Source organism: Leptopilina boulardi, unplaced genomic scaffold (genome assembly GCF_019393585.1).
Source record: "Leptopilina boulardi isolate dan_hultmark-lab unplaced genomic scaffold, ZJU_Lbou_2.1 LbouV2_213, whole genome shotgun sequence".
NCBI lineage: Eukaryota > Metazoa > Arthropoda > Insecta > Hymenoptera > Figitidae > Leptopilina > Leptopilina boulardi.
Genome location: NW_026137767.1, coordinates 1,006,288 through 1,025,582, shown reverse-complemented (window position 1 = coordinate 1,025,582; position 19,295 = coordinate 1,006,288). Strand labels below are relative to the sequence as shown.

Sequence of the window (19,295 nt, the reverse complement as noted above, 5' to 3'; positions counted from 1 at the left end):
AAACTATACTTTATATATACCGATCGATTTGTCTTGACGTAAGGAATACGATTTTATTATATATAACCTGAAATTTTTCTATTTAAAAATTTTTTCGATTAAAAAAAAATTTTTGGAAAAAAGACGATAAAATTTTTTTTTGGGTATTTTTTAAAATACTTTGGTCAGATTTAAAATATTAATATGATAAATGAGCCTACCAAATTTTATCTAAATCCATTAAAACCTGTTAAAGTTATCTTCTAAACAAAAAAGGGATCCACACACACATACATACACACATACATACATCCGGACAATTGATCAGGATCTCATATAACATGTTTCTATAAAGAAAAAAATTTGTTTCCGCCACTTTGAAAATTTTTATAAACGAAAGGGCTACAAAGCTTCCTCCACGAGGAAGCAAAATTAGTAATACCGATTCTACAAATTGCAAATAGACGATTAAATTAAAATTGAGAATACCGATTCTACAAATTAAGATTGAAAGTTTAAATCAAAATTAAACATTACGATCCTACAATGACCGATTTGAACCTATAACAACTAATAGATTTTATGGTATATATGATTTTAAAAATGCTAATCTAGCTGATTTACATATTTATTTACTAAATACTGACTGGAGCAATGTTCTGAATTCACTTAATATAGACGATGCAGTTGCCAGCTTTTATACATACATTTATAATGCTTTCGATTATTTTGTTTCTATCAAAACTTGCGATGTTTGCAAATACCCTACATGGTTTAATTTTAAAACTAGACGTTTAGTATCTCTAAAGAAGGCGGCAGCTCTTATTAGATATAAAACCACTTAGTCAACGACAGATTATTTGACTTTCAATCGTCTACGAGCTGAATGTAAACTAAAAACTAAACTATGTTATAATAGCTATGTGAACAGAGTTGAGAATACGGTAAAATCAAATCCAAAATATTTTTGGAATTATGGTCTTAATTTTAAAGATAAAACTCGTATACCTAATGAGGTTATTTATGGCAGTACTATAAGTGAATCTGGTGTCGATGCGGCAAACTTTTTAAAATCATGTTTTAGCTCTGTTTACACTTCTCCTTCTTTAAATATTTCAGCAACCGACTTTAATCAATATGATAACAAAATTAATGTATTTTCTAGTTCTAAAGAATCTGTTTTGAAAAAATTGAAATCACTCAACGTATAAAAGGACCTCGTCCAGATGCAATTCAGTCATCTCTTTTGAAGTCGTGCTGTTCTTCATTTGTCGAGCCTCTTTATATTTTGTTTAACACGTCACTTACAAATTGTACATTTTCAACAATATGGAAGAGAGGATTTGTTGTTCCGGTGTATAAGGACGGTGACAAAAAAAATGTCACTAACTATCGTCCAATAATGTTCTTGAGTGCAATATCAAAAATTTTTGAAAGTATTTTTCATGATGACTTATACAAGCAATTAGAATCCTCGATAGTTTAATAGCAGCACGGTTTTATGAGGGGAAGATCGGTGTTGACCAACCTGAGTATTTTTTCCAATTTTGTACTAGAAAACTTGAAACATAAACAAATTGACACTATACATATACAGATTTCAATAAAGCTTTTGACAAGGTAGACCACGGCATCCTCTTGGCGAAGCTTGAGGCTCTGGAATTTTCTGATATTTTGTTAAAATGGATAAAAAGTTATTTGGCAGACAGAACCTTATCAGTACGTGTTGGTAACGATTTCTCTGATATTTTTACCGCATCTTCTGGAGTTCCTCAGGGTTTAAACCTGGGATCACTTCTCTTTATATCATTTATTATCGATATTTATTTGGTCATAACGTTTTCTAAATTACTTTTATTTGCGGATGATTTAAAAATATTTAAGAAAAAATCTTGCACTCAGGACCATAAGGATCTACAGTCAGATCTTAAGCGGCTCTGTGAATGGTCTACAAGCAACAATCTGCTTTTTAATTTTAAAAAATGTAGTGTTATTTCATTGCGCAGACTAGTTGAATTATTTGATTGTGGGTACTCCATTGGTAATGGGGTGCTAGCCAGAGTATCTTCTATACGTGACCTCGGTGTGCTGATTGATTATAAATTCTCCTTTACTAATCACATCATATATACTGTAAATAATGCCACCAGAGTCTTGGGCTTCACCACCAGAAATTCAAGGCGTTTCAAAAACATCGATGCTTTGAAATGCTTGTACTTCTCGTTGGTCAGACTGATACTTGAATTTGCATTAATAATATAGCGACCTCATCAGGACGAATATATAGTTTTGATAGAGCGAGTTCAAAACAGATTTTTGCGTTTTGCTGACAGACAAACTGGTTTGCCATTAGACTATAATAGTCATGAATATAGTGAAATTAGAAGGACATATGTCAAAAACCAAAGTTTATAATGAAGTAGAGACGGACATTACCTCAAAATTATTATCAGAGGTCAAGATATGACCCTCGCTTTAAAATTTTAAAGGGCATAGATCAAAAGAGAACATATCCTTAAATTTACGTTGAAGGTCATAGGCGAGGAGGCGAACATAACCTCAAAATTTGGTCAAAGTCATAGAAAAATCTGAAATTACCCCAAAATTAGGGTCATACGTTAGAAGGACGTTATCCGTGATGCATCTTAGAAACAAATTCTTTAAAATGAAATAACAAATTTTATTTAAAGAATTTGGGTAAAATTAATCTTTGAAAACATATAAAAACTTTTCGTTCCTAATTAATTTTTTAATTGTAGAATAGATGAAAATTTAGTTTACGGATGCAAGTTCAAATAATATAGTTTTTGTTCATATTAAAATATAAATAAATTTCTGATGTTCAAATTTAAAAACTTTTTATTAAATATAAATTTAATCAAAATAATATTTAATATTGTTAGTAAATTTAAATAGAGGGTTGGCGCGCGAAGCGCGCAGGGTGACGAAGCCCCCCTAGTATATATATAAATATAAATTTTTTTTGCGTTTAATATAGTCTTTATTACTTACAATTATCGAACGTATTAACATATTAATCAATGTTATAAATTATTTAGTATTAATATGAACTAATTATTATGTTTTTCTTCCTCGAGTTTTTCGAATCTGCTGCTTTGAGTTTTCTTTTTTTATCGTACTCTTTTTTTTGGTGATTTTTGTGGGTGCTAATTTTTCCATTTCGATTGAATTTAATGCGTTTCTCGAACGTTTGCCAACATTGTTTGCTGCAGTCGAAGATACACTTCCTCTGTATCAACATTTGCTTCTACTATATGAAATAAATGAAAATATTTAAATAAACCGTGAAAAAATTAATTTCTTTATTTTATTATTTTTTTATTTCTTATACGAACTTTCCATTATCAAAGTACTCATCTTAATTTGGTACTCACGAGTCACAACTTTTTTCAAAAATTGGTCCAGAGTAAACCTATTTGATTTATATTATTGTATTTTATGTATATATGTATGTATATATTTTTAAATAAAATTTTTCTTACTTCTCAGTTTGGAATTCATTTTGACACTGCAAAATGTGCATATCGTTTTTAATAATAGTGTGATACATTTCTACGCAGAGAAAATCCTTTTATTAGTCTGTTATATTGCAAATCTTCTGCCTGAATATAATCTCCCATTTTTCCTGTTTTGATATATTTTATGATTTTTAATACACTTATCATAGACATACATATTGCGTGTATGAGTCAATACCCTCATAACACCGGGATATTGAGGATAACCCTGGAACGTTTTATGGATATCCATCGATTTTTAAACGTTTCTTTATCCTGGGATATTCTTAGATGTTCCAAAAAAATCTTTAAAATATCAAAAATACTAAAAGTCGGTGGATAACCATAGGATAACACGTATTATAAGGGTATTAAATCACATTATTAATTTTTTTGAAGAATTTCTGCGAAACATGTACAATAGTATATTCACCCTCACAGAAAAAGAAATTCTCAGGATATCCGGACATGACATCAGGATATCCTGAAACAGTCCCTTAGATATCTTAGGATTTTTAAACTGCCTCTATAAAGAATTTCTTAGATATCCCCATAACCGCCTAAGGATATCCTCAGGACATTAGGAACATAAGTAACCAGATATTTCCTTAGGACATACTTTGAATGTTCTTGGGACATCTTACGGATCGATGCATCGATAGAATATCCATAAGATGCCTACGAATATACTTTAATATGTTTATGATATCCAGAGAATATCCAAACCACCGCACTTTAGGCAGATACTTACTAAGAAAACTATACATATTGGGGTGAATGCCCCCTAACTCGTCAGACACGTTTTTTGGAAACTCTCAACACAATTATTTGTTCTTCTTCGGTTGTTAAAATGGCAAACTAATAAAGTTTTAGCAAGCCACTGATTTTCCATGTATTGGATAAAAGAGTTTATTTTTGGAAATATTTTGATTACTTTTTTATATAATTGGCGAATTAACAGAAGGCCTTCTTGAAAGCTTGTTGCCGTTTGCAATTTCATATTGAAAACCTAATATCTCTTGAACAAATTGACCAAATTGAATGAACCTTGGACCAAAATAAAGCTAAATAAATGTAGAATAGAGGAAAATTATAGGAAACCTTTGATTTATTTTTTTGAGCTCCTGGGAGTCGAGTGAAGTTAGCATTTTTTAGGAAAAAATGGTAAATTAAAGTATACAAACCGGTATATCATGGTAAAACTTAATAAAACAACTTTTTTGTATGCATTTAAGATCACTGAATACAAAACTAGAGTTCATTTTTCAAAATTCAAAATGGCGGATCCAATATGGCGGACAGAAAATTTAAAAAGTGCTTAGATTTCAATGAGACTTGGTACTTTAACGTTTTCGAGGTCGCTGAATTTAAATATGATGGTAAAATTTGAAAATTCAAAATAGCGAATCCAATATGGCGGACAGAAAATTTAAAAAGTGCTTATATTTCAATGAGACTTGGTACTTGAACGTTTTCGAGGAAGCTGAATTCAAATATGATGACAAAATTTAAAAATGCAAAATGGCGGGTCCAATATGGAGGACAAAATATTTATAAAATTCTTAGATTTCAACGAAGCGTAGTGTTTTATTATTTTTCTAGTCACAGACTTCAAATATAATGCTCAATATGAAGCTCGTTACAACGATTATTACAACTTGATATTTGTAGAATTAAATAATTCTTTACTTTTCTTTAATCTTCCGTTAAATACCCATCACTTAGAGAATTCGTGTCACTTTCGTAGGTATCTTCAACTGTAAGTATTAAAATATAATATTTTTGATTTAAATATTTATAATTGAAAGAAATAAAATATTTTTATACTTTGTTTTTTAATTATTGCTATTTCTATTTATACTCACTCAAAATATCCTGCTTAATGAATTTTCTCATTGTAATTGTAAATTTCCTTTTGACTGGTTTCTTGATCCTTTGCAAATTCGAGATACATGATATATTGGGATCGCTCAAATATATTGATCTATTAAACACAAAAAAGTTGTTTTATAAAGTTTTACTATGATATACCGGTTTGTATACTTCAATTTACAATTTTTTCCTAAAAAAAGCTAACTTCACTCGACTCCCAAGAGCTCAAAAAAGTAAATCAAGGGTTTTCTATAATTTTCCTCTATTCTACATTTATTTAGCTATATTTTGGTCCAAGGTTCATTCAATTTGGTCAATTTGTTCAAGAGACATTAGGTTTTGAACATGAAATTGCAAAAATAACACACTGTGAGGCGGCAGTTTACAGAAATTAAAAATTATTTAAATAAATATCAAATAATATTACTACAATTAATCTAAATTGAAAGTAAATTTTAATTTTTTTGAGTTAGAATCTCAGCTCTTTTAGTATTCAAGACTAATTTCAACTGTGAGAGAAAAAAATATCACCATCCGATGGCACACAGTGGCAAAAAATGTACTTTTTCGTTTCAAATCACTCCACAGGTCACAATTTTGGACCAAAACAACTGTTCTTTTTTTCTACTCCTTCGTAATTAAATTCTCTATCGATCTTTCCAGGCCGATTTTTAAATTTTGGTTTTTCAATTTTTTTAAATAACAATTAGTAATAAAAAATAATAAAAACGTAAAAATATATTTTTTTCTGTTTCATTAATTTAGAAAATAAATCAAAAAACTTACTAAAATAATATTTGGGTGTTTTTAATGTGTGGAAAAAAGTATAGCAATTTATTGATTTGTTTAAACAATTTATTGTTATCTTTTTCGTAAACTGCAATTTAGGATAGAAATTTTTAGTTTTTTTCACATGCAACTTTTCATAAGTAAAACATCTACTGATGATAAAAAACTAAAAGGTAATTAATTTATTATTGTTTAAACAATTGATTGTTGTTAATTTATCAATTTATAGTACTTAGGGCTAGAAATTTCAAGTTTCTTCTCAATTATTTAAATTTTTGTGAGTAAAACATTTAATTAGAATAGAAAAATTTAAAGTCTATTATTTAACTATTGTTTAAACAATATATTGGTGTTAATTAATCAATTTACTATACTTAGGCTTAGAAATTTCTAGTTTTTCTCAATTATTTAAATTTTTGTGAGTAAAATATTTAATTAGAAAAAAAAATTAAGTCAATTATTTAACCATTGTTTAAACAGTTTATTGTTGTTAATTTATCAATTTATTGTACTTAGAACATTTAAACATAAACAACAATAATAGAGTATAAATATTATAAATTTTAATGTTCCAAAAATCTAAAGATAATTTAAAACTAGAAATCAATTTTTCATATATTTGTTATTATTATGGTTATGCAATATTATTGTTATTGTGGTTAATTTCAGTTTCTGATGTTTCACGGTAGACGTTTTAATTTTTTTCTTTATTTTTCACCATTTTATGAACTAAAATTATTTTAAAAAAGCGCTCCATTTATGTTTAACTTCTTTTTGCGGCTGCAAGATGTCGTTCTTCTAATTTCGTAAAATTGTCTTACAAACAACCCGCGTTTCTAAGATTATAAGTACAGAAGACTGTTCAGTGTAGAACATTACGAATTTTTCGTGAGATTTGACACGTGGTACTTTTTCGGTTTTCATTTTCGGATTAATCAGTTTTTTTAAAACTACTTTTTACACTTTTTCCAAATCAGTTCATTTGTCAAAAGATTTTTTTTCTTTTTTTTTGTTTGGTTGTTTTATAGGGTTTCATTTTCTTTGTTTTATTTAATTGTTTTTCCTTTTATTGACGGGATATAGTTCCGAATAGCACATACCTCCGATTTCAATAAAACTTAGTATCCCTACGTAATTTGGTGCGCTGATTACCAAAATCATAGTGAAAATTGGCGGAAATTTAATTATCATGGTAAAAACCATAAAAAACACCATAAAATCATGGTTTTTTTCGATTATCTCGTAAAAAACAAAAAACTTCGAAAAAAGTTTTAGACGAAAGTTGTAGATCTCTAAAAAACACACATTTCATGTTTTATGCATTTTTTACCAAATGTCATTATTTTTCGAGAAAAACGCAAAATAGTAAACACGGCCTTCGGCCGCGTAAGGTACTGCTCGCTTCTCTTTTTAAGAAATCTTGGCGAGAGGGGGTGGATGTGTCCGAAAGTAATTTGCAGAAATTGTGGGGTGGAGTCTACAGCAGCGGTAAACGCAAAATAGTAAACACGGCCTTCGGCCGCGTAAGGTACTGCTCGCTTTTCTTTTTAAAAAAACCTTGGCGAGAGGGGGTGGATATGGCCGAAAGTATTTTGCGGAATTCGTTGGATCCTGAGTAATGGTGAATATGATAATTTCTGCAAATTACTTTCGGACACATCCACCCCCTCTCGCCAAGATTTCTTAAAAAGAGAAGCGAGCAGTACCTTACGCGGCCGAAGGCCGTGTTTACTATTTTGCGTTTTTCTCGAAAAATAATGACTTTTGGTAAAAAATGCATAAAACATGAAATGTGTGTTTTTTAGAGATCTACAACTTTCGTCTAAAACTTTTTTCGAAGTTTTTTGTTTTTTACGAGATAATCGAAAAAAACCATGATTTTATGGTGTTTTTTATGGTTTTTACCATGATAATTAAATTTCCGCCAATTTTCACTATGATTTTCGTAATCAGCGCACCAAATTACGTAGGGATACCAAGTTTTATCGAAATCAGAGGTATGTGCTATTCGGAACTGCACCCAAAACTAGTTTGGACTTATTAGATCATATAAAAAGCCAATATGAATTTAGGGACACAAGTGTTTGAATACGTTGAATTAAAATTTAATCAACATTTTTTACCAACGATTTTGACAAAATGGAAAAATTCTTTTTATAAAAAAGAAACATTTATTAAGAATAACAGTAAATGACTCAGTGGCGATTTTATCATTTCAGCTTCTTCTGGAAAACCTCGTAAAAGTTTGAAATCCTTTGAAGAAGTAAGCACTACAACTGAAAGAAGAAGGATAAATGAAGTTTTGGAAAATATCCCAATTAATGATATATTTATCGTTTGTTATACCTGAGTATAAGCACATTACTGATGCAAAATCAAAATGTTACGCTTGTGACGTTGTAAAATTTACAATTTTACAAATCACAAAGGTTTATTTATTTTTCAATATATTAAACCACTTTGCTTTATTATTCCCGAAAAAGATATTTCAATATAAAAATTTACTAGACGCAATCACATTACAGATTCGAGAAATGGAAAAATCTTATTTAATAATAATTTAATATTAAGAATTAATGTCTGTAATCCCTTTTTATTTATGTATTTTCGAGCCAACGTTCAACTGAAACAAGAAATTAAGAAAAATATCAAGATTTAAGAAAAACTTTGAGAAAAAATTGATTATATTGGATATATTTTGTATTGGTCAACCTAACCTCAATTTTGATGTCATCAATGATTGGATATTTTTGAAGTTTATTATCAAAAATTTGGATATATTTTATTATTAAATTTGGATTCTTGAATATTCACTTCCGATGTACCCATTAATTGGATAATTAAGAAATGCTAAGTATTTTCACGTTTTATGCAAATATCACCCTGAAAATGTCATTGACTTCGTTTTCTAGCGAAACACTCAAAATTATTATGATTTTTAGAAGGCTTTTTTATATTTTTAAATTACTATTTAAAACTTCTATTGCTACGGGTAGCCAAAGCCCATATGATATATTTGATGTTTTAGATTTATGTCAATTTGAAGTTTGAAGATTTTTACTTGAGTGTGGCATTATCTTTGTAAAGGACCCCTCACGTTTTGCATTGAAAATGGCTTTCAGCCAATTTTTCTGAAACTTTGTAATTTTGTAGTTTAAGGCCTCCTGAACAAAAAATGTTAATGGAAAAACTTAAAATAATGGACAGTTTTTTTGCTTCAATGGCTCAAAGTTAAAAAACAATAGCATTATGGGCATAGATTCGGGCATAGACTTTTGTGAATTTAAAACTTTTAAAACTTAATTAAATCTGCTTAAAACTCGTTACTCGGGGGTTTTTGGGGTCGCTGATTACGAAACCGAGTTTTGTTTTTTAAAATTCAAAATGGCGGATCCAATATGGCGGACGACTTTCCTAGAATCTGATTGAATTCGCATGAAACTCATCACTCGGGGGTTTTCGGGGTCGCTGATTACGAATCTGAGGGCTGGTTTTCAAAACTCAAAATGACGGATCAAAAAACATCGATGATTTTAAAAAATAATCATTGAATTCTCTTGAAAATGGTTATTCGGGGGTTTTCGGGGTCGCTTATTATGAACGTGAGGGCTGTTCTTCAAAGCTCAAAATGACTGATCAAAAAAGGTCGACGACTTTTTGGAAAATCGCTTGAATTCGCCTGATTTAAAAGCCAATGACTCCATACTTAGGTACTTTGCCAAATTGTAATAGTTACAGTAACGTTAAAATCGTGATGGTATTGCAGTACTTCTCAAGAGTACGCTCTTTCTGGTCATACACTGGTCTTCTGTCGCCGGCAGCGAGATAAAGACAGGAAACGAAGGAAAGAAACTGCTGCATATAGACGTTCATTCTGCGATTCTCGTGCGTTTTCTGATGTGTACGAACAATTTGCTTTATTAATAGAGAAAAAACCCCAAAGCAAAAAAAGTCAAGAATTCAAGCGATTTTGGATCCGTCTTTTTGAATTATTTAAAACGAACGTCATAGTAATCAGCGACCCCGAAAACCCCCAAATAACCATTTTCAAGAGAATTCAATGATTATTTTTTAAAATCGTCGGCTATAGTGGATCCGCCATTTTGAATTTTAAAAAACAAAACTCGGTTTCGTAATCAGCGACCCCAAAAACCCCCGAGTAACGAGTTTTAAGCAGATTTAATTAAGTTTTAAAAGTTTTAAATTCACAAAAGTCTATGCCCATAATGCTATTGTTTTTTAACTTTGAGCCATTGTAGCAAAAAAACTGTCCATTATTTTAAGTTTTGCCATTAACATTTTTTGTTCAGGAGGCCTTAAACTACAAAACTACAAAGTTTCAGAAAAATTGGCTGAAAGCCATTTTCCATGCAAAACGTGCGGGGTCCTTTTAATATTAATTCCGAAATCATTAATATTTATATTGGAGAAGAATTAAGGATTTACCATCTTGCGTCGGATTAACGTATTAAAATCGTTAATCAAGAAGAAGTATTATTATTCAAGGAAACAATTTTTGTCAATATTTATTATCGAATTTGCATTTCGCACTTGATCAGTTTCAACCAATCAGCGTCAAGATATAGATGAAAACCATTTACCGATCGTCGAACTTTTCTTTTTTGTCCCGATCTTTTTATTTTTTTAGATATTCATTTTTTTTGGGTAGTAACGAAAAATCTCCTAGGAGAAAACAAACAACGTATTTTTTATTATTCTTTAATGTGATTTCGTATAAGTTAGACGCTTTTATTATATTATTTCGTCAATCTGATTTTGGGAATCTCAATTAATAAAAAAATATATTTATATCATTTAAAATATATAAAGGAAATAATAAGAAAATAAAGGAAACAAAAATAAAAAATATATAAAAGATCAAAAAAATAAGAATTTGTTTGAGAATCATAGGAGATTCGTTGCTGTCAGCCATTTTGATAACATTGATTCTAGAATTTTCTGATAAAATTTTATTTCTCATTTATGAATGATATCTCAAAATTATTTATTTGTTTAAATTTTTTAATAATGAATTTTCTTTAAATCTGAATTTAATTTAATTTAAAATGATTTCTTTTGAATTTAATTGATTATTTTATTGGTTTTTAAATCTATTTAAGAATGAATTTAATTCTCTAAATTTAATTTATCATTTTTTTTAAATTGATTGAAATGTCATTCATTTGATTTTATCATTGCTAGCGCTTCCGTGGACCGCTTCGCGGTCGACTACGTTACTTCATTAATCCCATTTGTGGGGATGAGCCTTAAGCTCTCCCCCGAACTTCCGCCGATTGAGAACGCGTGTCGCGACAATCACCTGTGAATCCGAGAGTGAGTGCGAGGTTAGATTCTCGCCGGACCTGAGCCGAGTATAGACGTGTGGTGAGTGGAGAGTCGGTGGCCGTATCAATTAACAATTAACGAAGTGGAAATAAATTGGAGTTAACGGAACTTGAGATTTATCATTTTCCCATCTGAAGCACCTTCTCCTGAGTCAGTGGATACCAATTATCCACATTGGTGACCCCGATTTATTGGACGACCAACTATACTCTGAAAATGCAAAAATGGACGCCAACGCAAATCAACTCAGCACATGGCAGTCTGGAAGGTTAATTCATCTGGATGTATCTCTCTCATCTCCAACAATAAGTCAAATGAAAGTATCATGCAAGTACTAAAAATTTCGATACAAATTTTTATATAATCAGTTTTCCAAAATTTGCAAAAATTGGAAATTTTTTGACACCACGCCATAAAGACCACGCCGCGACTCAACACTTCATTCAGCCCACTAACAACTAAAAGTCGAAAAGTCTCTCGCTCAAATTAAATAAATAATACAGTAACACAAAAATACTGATATTATAATTTTTTTTTTCGGAATTGAAAAACATAAAAATTAATACATTCAACGTCGATGACGATCCTGGGCCATCCTGATGTATAGCAGCCGGGAGTTCAAACAAAGCATGCAGTTCATGACGAAACAACAGGAATTAAATCAAGGCAGCAGAATTCAATATTAAAATTTTCGATGACATCTATTAACTGAGCAACATCATCTTCGAGAGACGACGAGAATCTCCAAAGACGTCAACATCTGCATCATCATCATCACACGAAATTAAGTATTCCTTTTAATAAAATTTTTTTTTCTTTTCTAATAAAAAAAAACAATAATTAAAATCTTTTTCTAAAATTAAAATTTTCTCAATAAAAATATTTTTTCTAATAAAAAAATTAAAAACATAAATTTTTCTAAATTTTTCTTTCATTTATATAAAAATAATAAATTTCAAAATATATTAAATCAATTTTAATAACGGTAAAATTAACAAAGAAAAATCATTTCTCAAAATAATTTTCAAAATTATATACAAATTATAATGAGTATTTTGGTATGTAAGCATGAGTGACTAATAGTGATCATTCAAGAAATTTCAGATAACACTATCAAATTTAATTAAAATCAAAATTTCTCTTTTCAATAACAACACTTAATAATAGAATAGAAACACAATAGACAGACCAACGCACGCCAGCGATGACAAAAATAAATATCAAACAGATTTTACATCAAATAAAATTTATGAAATGTATAAATATAAAGTAGAAATAAAAATACTATGTGCGTATGTAAATAACGATTTAAATTGAAACTAATCAATAATTGCCTATATTAAGGGTTTTAAGAAATTTGAATAGTCGGATTGAACATTCTATAATTAGTTTATTTATTTAATAAAAAAAATTGATTCATGAATTTTATATCTCGCGTTTATAATTAACTTAAATGATCTACCCTTAATACGGTAATTTGTTGAATATTATTAAATAAAAATCAAATTTATAAATTAAAATTAAACAATTTGACGTCGCTGGCGTGTGCTTGGATGGTCACTAAACAAACAATAAAATTAAAAATAATTTAAAATTCTTTTTTACTTGATGAATGAACGTGTGAAATACAGATTGTTGTAACAAAACATTAATTTTTCATTTTCTCCAATTTCCACAATGTCAGAAAAATTCAAAGTTATTTTGGATTTTATTTCAAATTAAAACAAAATTAAATAATAAACATCACATTCGATAAAAATTCTCATTTTTGTACAATAAAATAAAATAAATCATATAGATTCTTATTCTTTATCGATATATTGCAGAGATTAAATTAAAAAATCAAAATGTCGCCGACCACTCGTGCGAGAAGTGCCGAGGAACTTGAACAAGAGTCTGTCAGATTGCAAGCACAGGAAGCTGAACTTCGACGTGTTGAGGCGGAATTAAATAAGAGGCTGACGGCTTGCACGCAGCGTGAACGAGAGCTCGAGGACGCAAATATTCAACATAAACAAAGACAACTTAATCTACAACAACAACAGAAACAACAAAATCAACAAAGACAACAAAACATTGCTCAACCTGGTACTTCCAGGGATTCACCAATCGATCTCAATAACACGTTGTCACAATTGGTAAACATGACTGTTAATAATGTTGAAAGATTTAAAACAATTAAATTACCTAAAATGTTGCCTAACGAAACTGAACTTTGGTTCATTCAAGTAGAATCAATTTTTGCAAATCAAAATATAATAAATGAAAATGAACGATCTCAAGCTCTCGTTGCGAATGCTAGCGCGGATGTTTTAAGCTGTGTTAAGCACATTGTAATGGCTAACCCGAGACCTCATAATTCCTATACTCAAATGAAAAACGCTATTATTTCGCATTTCTCTATATCCGATGAATCTCGCATGTACCGGCTCATTAGGGGCGAGGTTTTGACAAGTGGCAAACCTTCGCAAATATTGAGCGGGTTGCGAAGCTTAAATTCTGCAAACGTTAGTGAAGACATTTTAAAAGCAATATTTTTGACGAAATTACCGAAGCAACACCAGTTAGTCTTAACGTCAACGGGTGATATGACACTTAATGAAATCGCGAAAAAAGCCGATCAAATGGCAGAAGTCGATTCCGGAAATAATGTCATCGTCGCTTCGGTTGCGGATGAAGTTAAAAAGGAAAATGCGGATAATAAACTCGAAAATCTAACATCAGAAGTAGCTTCTTTAAAGGCAAAATTTGATAAATCAAATAAAAAAATGCAAAATTTTAATCGTCGAGGCTCACGAGGTCATTTTTATCGCGGTCGAGGCGGATCATATCGTGGCTACAGAGGCTACTCGGGAAATTATAGAGGTCATTCGCGGCCAAGAAGTAATTGGAATAACGGATATAATAATTTCTCAAATCACCGCGGTCGAGGATTTAGAAACAGTAGTTTTCGCGAAAATAGAAGCCGTAGTGAAGAACGTCCTAATAACCGCCATTCACAAAGTGAAATTGATAGATCGGATTATTCGGAAAGACGCGAACGAAGATCGTCGGGAAACGAATAGGCTTACAGAGATCAGAGGCGTGCACTGTAGCAAACGCATCCAATCGCCTTCATGTTATAGATAAAAAAAATAAATGGAAATTCTTAGTCGATACAGGGTCCGATTTGTCAATCTTACCCGTCCACTTGATAAAAAGAGACAATCCCAATAAACTCGTGTTATACGCAGCAAACGACACAAGAATTAAAACATTCGGAAATAAGAAAATTATTAGAATGTGAAAATTTTGATCCACGGAAGGTATTTTAAATAACACAAGTTTTATGTCATTTTTTAATTTATTGCTAAGCAACGTTTCGATGACATGGTTTTGTCATCCTCTTCAGGCAAGTATAAAATTAAAATTACATTTTTTGTAATTAGTCAAATGAATATAAAATTTTGTGTCTTATCATGGCAAGCGAATTTTCATTTGACTAATTACAAAAAATGTAATTTTAATTTTATACTTGCCTGAAGAGGATGACAAAACCATGTCATCGAAACGTTGCTTAGCAATAAATTAAAAAATGACATAAAACTTGTGTTATTTAAAATACCTTCCGTGGATCAAAATTTTCACATTCTAATATATAATTGGGAAGGAAAATTATCATTATAATTTAATAAGAAAATTACATTAGATCTTGGATTAAGACGAGAAATAACATGGAACTTTTGCGTTGCCGACGTTCCCAGACCTATAATTGGCGCGGATTTGATATCACAATTTGGTTTAATCGTTGATTTGAAAGAACATAAAATAATAGATCCTTTGACTAGATTGAGCTGCAGAGGAGACGTTGCTTTTTCCAAAATAAATAACAAGTTTGATCGATAAAAACGCAAAATACAGCGATATTCTACACGAATACCTGTCATTGTTTAACACTGGCACCCCTACCATTGGTATCGGGGCCGTTTTAGAACAATATATAAATCGACATTGGAGACCACTCGCGTATTTTTCGAGAACATTAACCGACTCCCAACGTAAATATAGCACTTACGACCGTGAGTTACTCGCAATTTTTCAAGCTATCAAACATTTTAAATACTTTTTAAAACCACACACATTTAAAATATTAACCGACCACAAACCACTGACATTTATGTTCACACAAAAATCAGACAAAATCTCAGACCGTACACAAAGACAGATCGCGATTATTTCACAATTTACCACATGGATAGAACATATCCCAGGGGAACTAAATACAACCGCTGACGCACTATCACGCATCGAAACAATTAATCTACCAACTGAATTCGATTTACAAGATTTAGCAAAAGCGCAAGAAAATGACGATGACGTCATGAAACTAAAAAATTCACCCACATCGGGATTGGAAATTCGCGATATTACTTTCGGAAACGAGAAAATTAAAATAACGTGTGACGTGTCTAATAATGTGGTCCGTTATATTTTGCCAATGACTTTTCGCAAACGCGTATTTGAAATTTTTCACTCTCAAGCTCATCCGGGCGCGAAAGCTTTGTATCGAACGCTTAGAAAAAGATTCGTGTGGCCATATATGCAACGTGACATTACTAGGTGGTCAAAGGGCTGCATAGACTGTCAATCGTCATAAATTACAAGACACACGATAACTAACCCAAATCATTTCGTTCCACCCACAGCAAGATTTGCTCATATACACATGGATTTGATCGGTCCATTGGGTCTAAGCGATGGTTTCTTGTATTGTCTCACAATAATAGACAGATACACGAGGTGGCCCGAGGTAATTCCTATAAAGGACAAATCGAGCGAATCCGTGTGTCGAGCATTCTACGATAACTGGGTCACTAGGTTCGGAGTACCGGAAACAGTCACAACGGATCAGGGAAAAGAATTCGAGTAGCGTATGACACAAAATTTAATGAATTTTATTGGATCCCATAGAGTTCGGACCACCTCATAACATCCCGCATCCAACGGTATGGTGGAAAGGTGGCACCGAACTCTAAAAGCGGCGATAATGTGCCATGCAGGCGAAAATTGGACTCGAGCATTATCCTCAGTGTTGTTAGGACTTAGGACGAGTGTTTTAAAATGTGGTTACTCACCCGCAGAGTATACATTCGGCACAACATTACGTATTCCCGGGGAGTTTACGTTACCCCGTGAAAACGATCAAGACCGAAATACTTTTGTAACAGAATTCAAGAACTACATTAATCGCATAAAACCTATTCCCGTGACTCACAACCATAATCGTCGTGTTTTTATCCATAAAGAACTCGAGAATAGTACCCACGTTTTCCTAAAAGCCCCACCTATTCGAAAATCACTAGAGAGACCATACTCTGGCCCTCATCGTGTAACTCAGCGAATTTCGGATCGAGTATACGAGATAGAAGTAAATGGAAATAAAAAAAGAGTTTCGATAGAAAATATAAAACCTGCTTTCTTTTTACCGGAAGAACAAATTACAACGACAAATACTTCCGAAAATGCACATAGTTCGCACGTAGATAATAAACAAAACGTTATCGAACAAAATAAAAAAACCGAAAACTATGTACAAAATGATAAAGAAACGGAAAATTTGATCAGCGATAAAGATTCGAATAAAAACGATATCGTAATACATCGGAAAAACACGAAAAACAATCCGGAAATAATTATACCGGTCGCGATAGATTTGGAACACGAATTAGAACGACACGAAACGCGCAAACATGTTAGATTCGTACCATCCATTCTCCGCAGAAATAAACGTGAAGAAAAACCGATTGTAGAAACAAATAATAAAAAAATAATAGTATCGGACGCGATACCGAATCGAAGCGACAAGGATATCCAAAAACGACAAAAATTCGTTCCTTCTATTCTCCGTAGAGGTTTAAAAACAAAATAAACATGGAGAGATAGAAATAATCAGCTAGCTAAATAAAATAAATTCGCGTATTAAAAAAAGAAAAATCGGACAAGTGCGAGTTACACTCGCATTAAAACCGAGGGTTCCGTACCCTTAAACCTACAATTTAAGGGGTTAAAGTGTGAAGGCATGTGGAAAAATTCCAATTTTGCTTAATTTTTCCTGTAATGTGAGCATAAAAACACATAGATAGACACATAGTCACATATAACGAAAATTATCAGTTTTTCCTTAAAAACGCTATGATTATCAACTCCAATCATGCTCACTATATTTTTTTGTAATTTATACGTAAAAATACATAAAAATGTATAAGTTTGAAGCCCATTAGATAATATTTTCTTCGTTTTTTGAAGAAAATTCATGATTTTTATAAAAAATTATCAGTTTTTTCTTAAAAACTCTATGATAATCAACTCTAATCGTTCTCGCTATAATTTTTTTGTAATCTACACGTAAAAATACGTAAAAATGTATAAATTTGAATTCCTTAAGATAAAATTTTCTTCTTTTTTTATTCGAAAAATCCATGATTTTTTCTAAAAATATGAGTTTTCCTTAAAAACAATATGATCATCAACTCCAATCGTGCTCGCTATATTTTTCCTGTAATCTACACGCAAAAATACGTAAGTATACCAAATATGAACTGTCTTGGTCAAATAGTGTGTGCGCTAGGTGGATTAAACGCTTTTTTTCAAAATTTTTGATTTTTCCTTGACAACGCTATGTAAATTGATCCGAATCGTGTTCGCTATATTTTTCCTGTAATTTTCACGTAAAAATACATAAGTGTACCAAATTTGAGCTCTCTATGTAAAAAGATGTGGCAACCAGAGGGGGGGTACATAGTCATTTTCAGGGATTTTTCGTAAAAATTCATGGTTTTTCCTTGACAACGCTATGATAATCAATTCCTATGAGATTCGCTATATTTTTCCTGTAATCTACACGCCAAAATACATATGTATACCAAATTTCAACCCTCTAGATAAATTCGTGTGGCCGCTAGGGGGGGGTACATGCCTTGCTTCACTAGTCTCATTAATAGGGTTCCCCCTTCGGGTACGGAACCCTAAAAATGAAACAAAAATAAATAAATGGTAAAATACAATAAAAAACATTGTACAAAAATGACGAATTTCATTTTTCAAAATTAAATAGAGTTAATAAAAAGTTGCAACTATTAGTTTAATAAATATAATTAAAATAATTGACTTTACTCAAAAGAGAATAAATATAAAAATAATTAATTATAAGAAAAACAAATGCTGTGATATTTTCTGACAAATACGACAATGTAAAACAATAAAGTAAAATTATATTTATATAAATGAATTTATAAAAAAAAAATTATGCCACGACTCCGTATGTATGCACAAAATTGTTATTCGACGAAAGAGTGAAATTTTGAATGTTACACCGTTATCACTCGGGGGGAGTGTGTGGGGATGAGCCTTAAGCTCTCCCCCGAACTTCCGCCGATTGAGAACGCGTGTCGCGACAATCACCTGTGAATCCGAGAGTGAGTGCGAGGTTAGATTCTCGCCGGACCTGAGCCGAGTATAGACGTGTGGTGAGTGGAGAGTCGGTGGCCGTATCAATTAACAATTAACGAAGTGGAAATAAATTGGAGTTAACGGAACTTGAGATTTATCATTTTCCCATCTGAAGCACCTTCTCCTGAGTCAGTGGATACCAAATATCCACACATTCTTAATTTCAAAATATTGAATTTTAGTTGATTTTTAAATTTTTTAATTAATGAAAATAATAATTTACCTTCTAATATAATTTCCAACTTGAATAATATGAGACATTTCATATGAGAAGACGGGGTCATGTCTCGGATTTTTCTCAAA

The 19,295-nt window shown here is 31.2% G+C and overlaps 2 protein-coding genes across 3 annotated transcripts in view; one reads left to right on the top strand and one right to left on the bottom strand.

Annotated features, from left to right (window-relative positions):
• Nucleotides 1-19,295, bottom strand: part of LOC127279018 (ionotropic receptor 75a-like) — a 149,122-nt gene that overhangs the window by 37,314 nt on the left and 92,513 nt on the right. The gene's annotated exons all lie outside the window — the stretch shown is intronic.
• LOC127279020 (uncharacterized) overlaps nt 15,032-19,295 on the top strand; it is a 335,741-nt gene continuing 331,477 nt past the window's right edge. Inside the window, exon 1 of the mRNA XM_051301092.1 lies at nt 15,032-18,111. Within this exon, the coding sequence (XP_051157049.1) occupies nt 16,492-17,412 (921 nt within the window). The 5' untranslated portion in view covers nt 15,032-16,491 and the 3' untranslated portion in view covers nt 17,413-18,111. The remainder of the gene's footprint in view (nt 18,112-19,295) is intronic.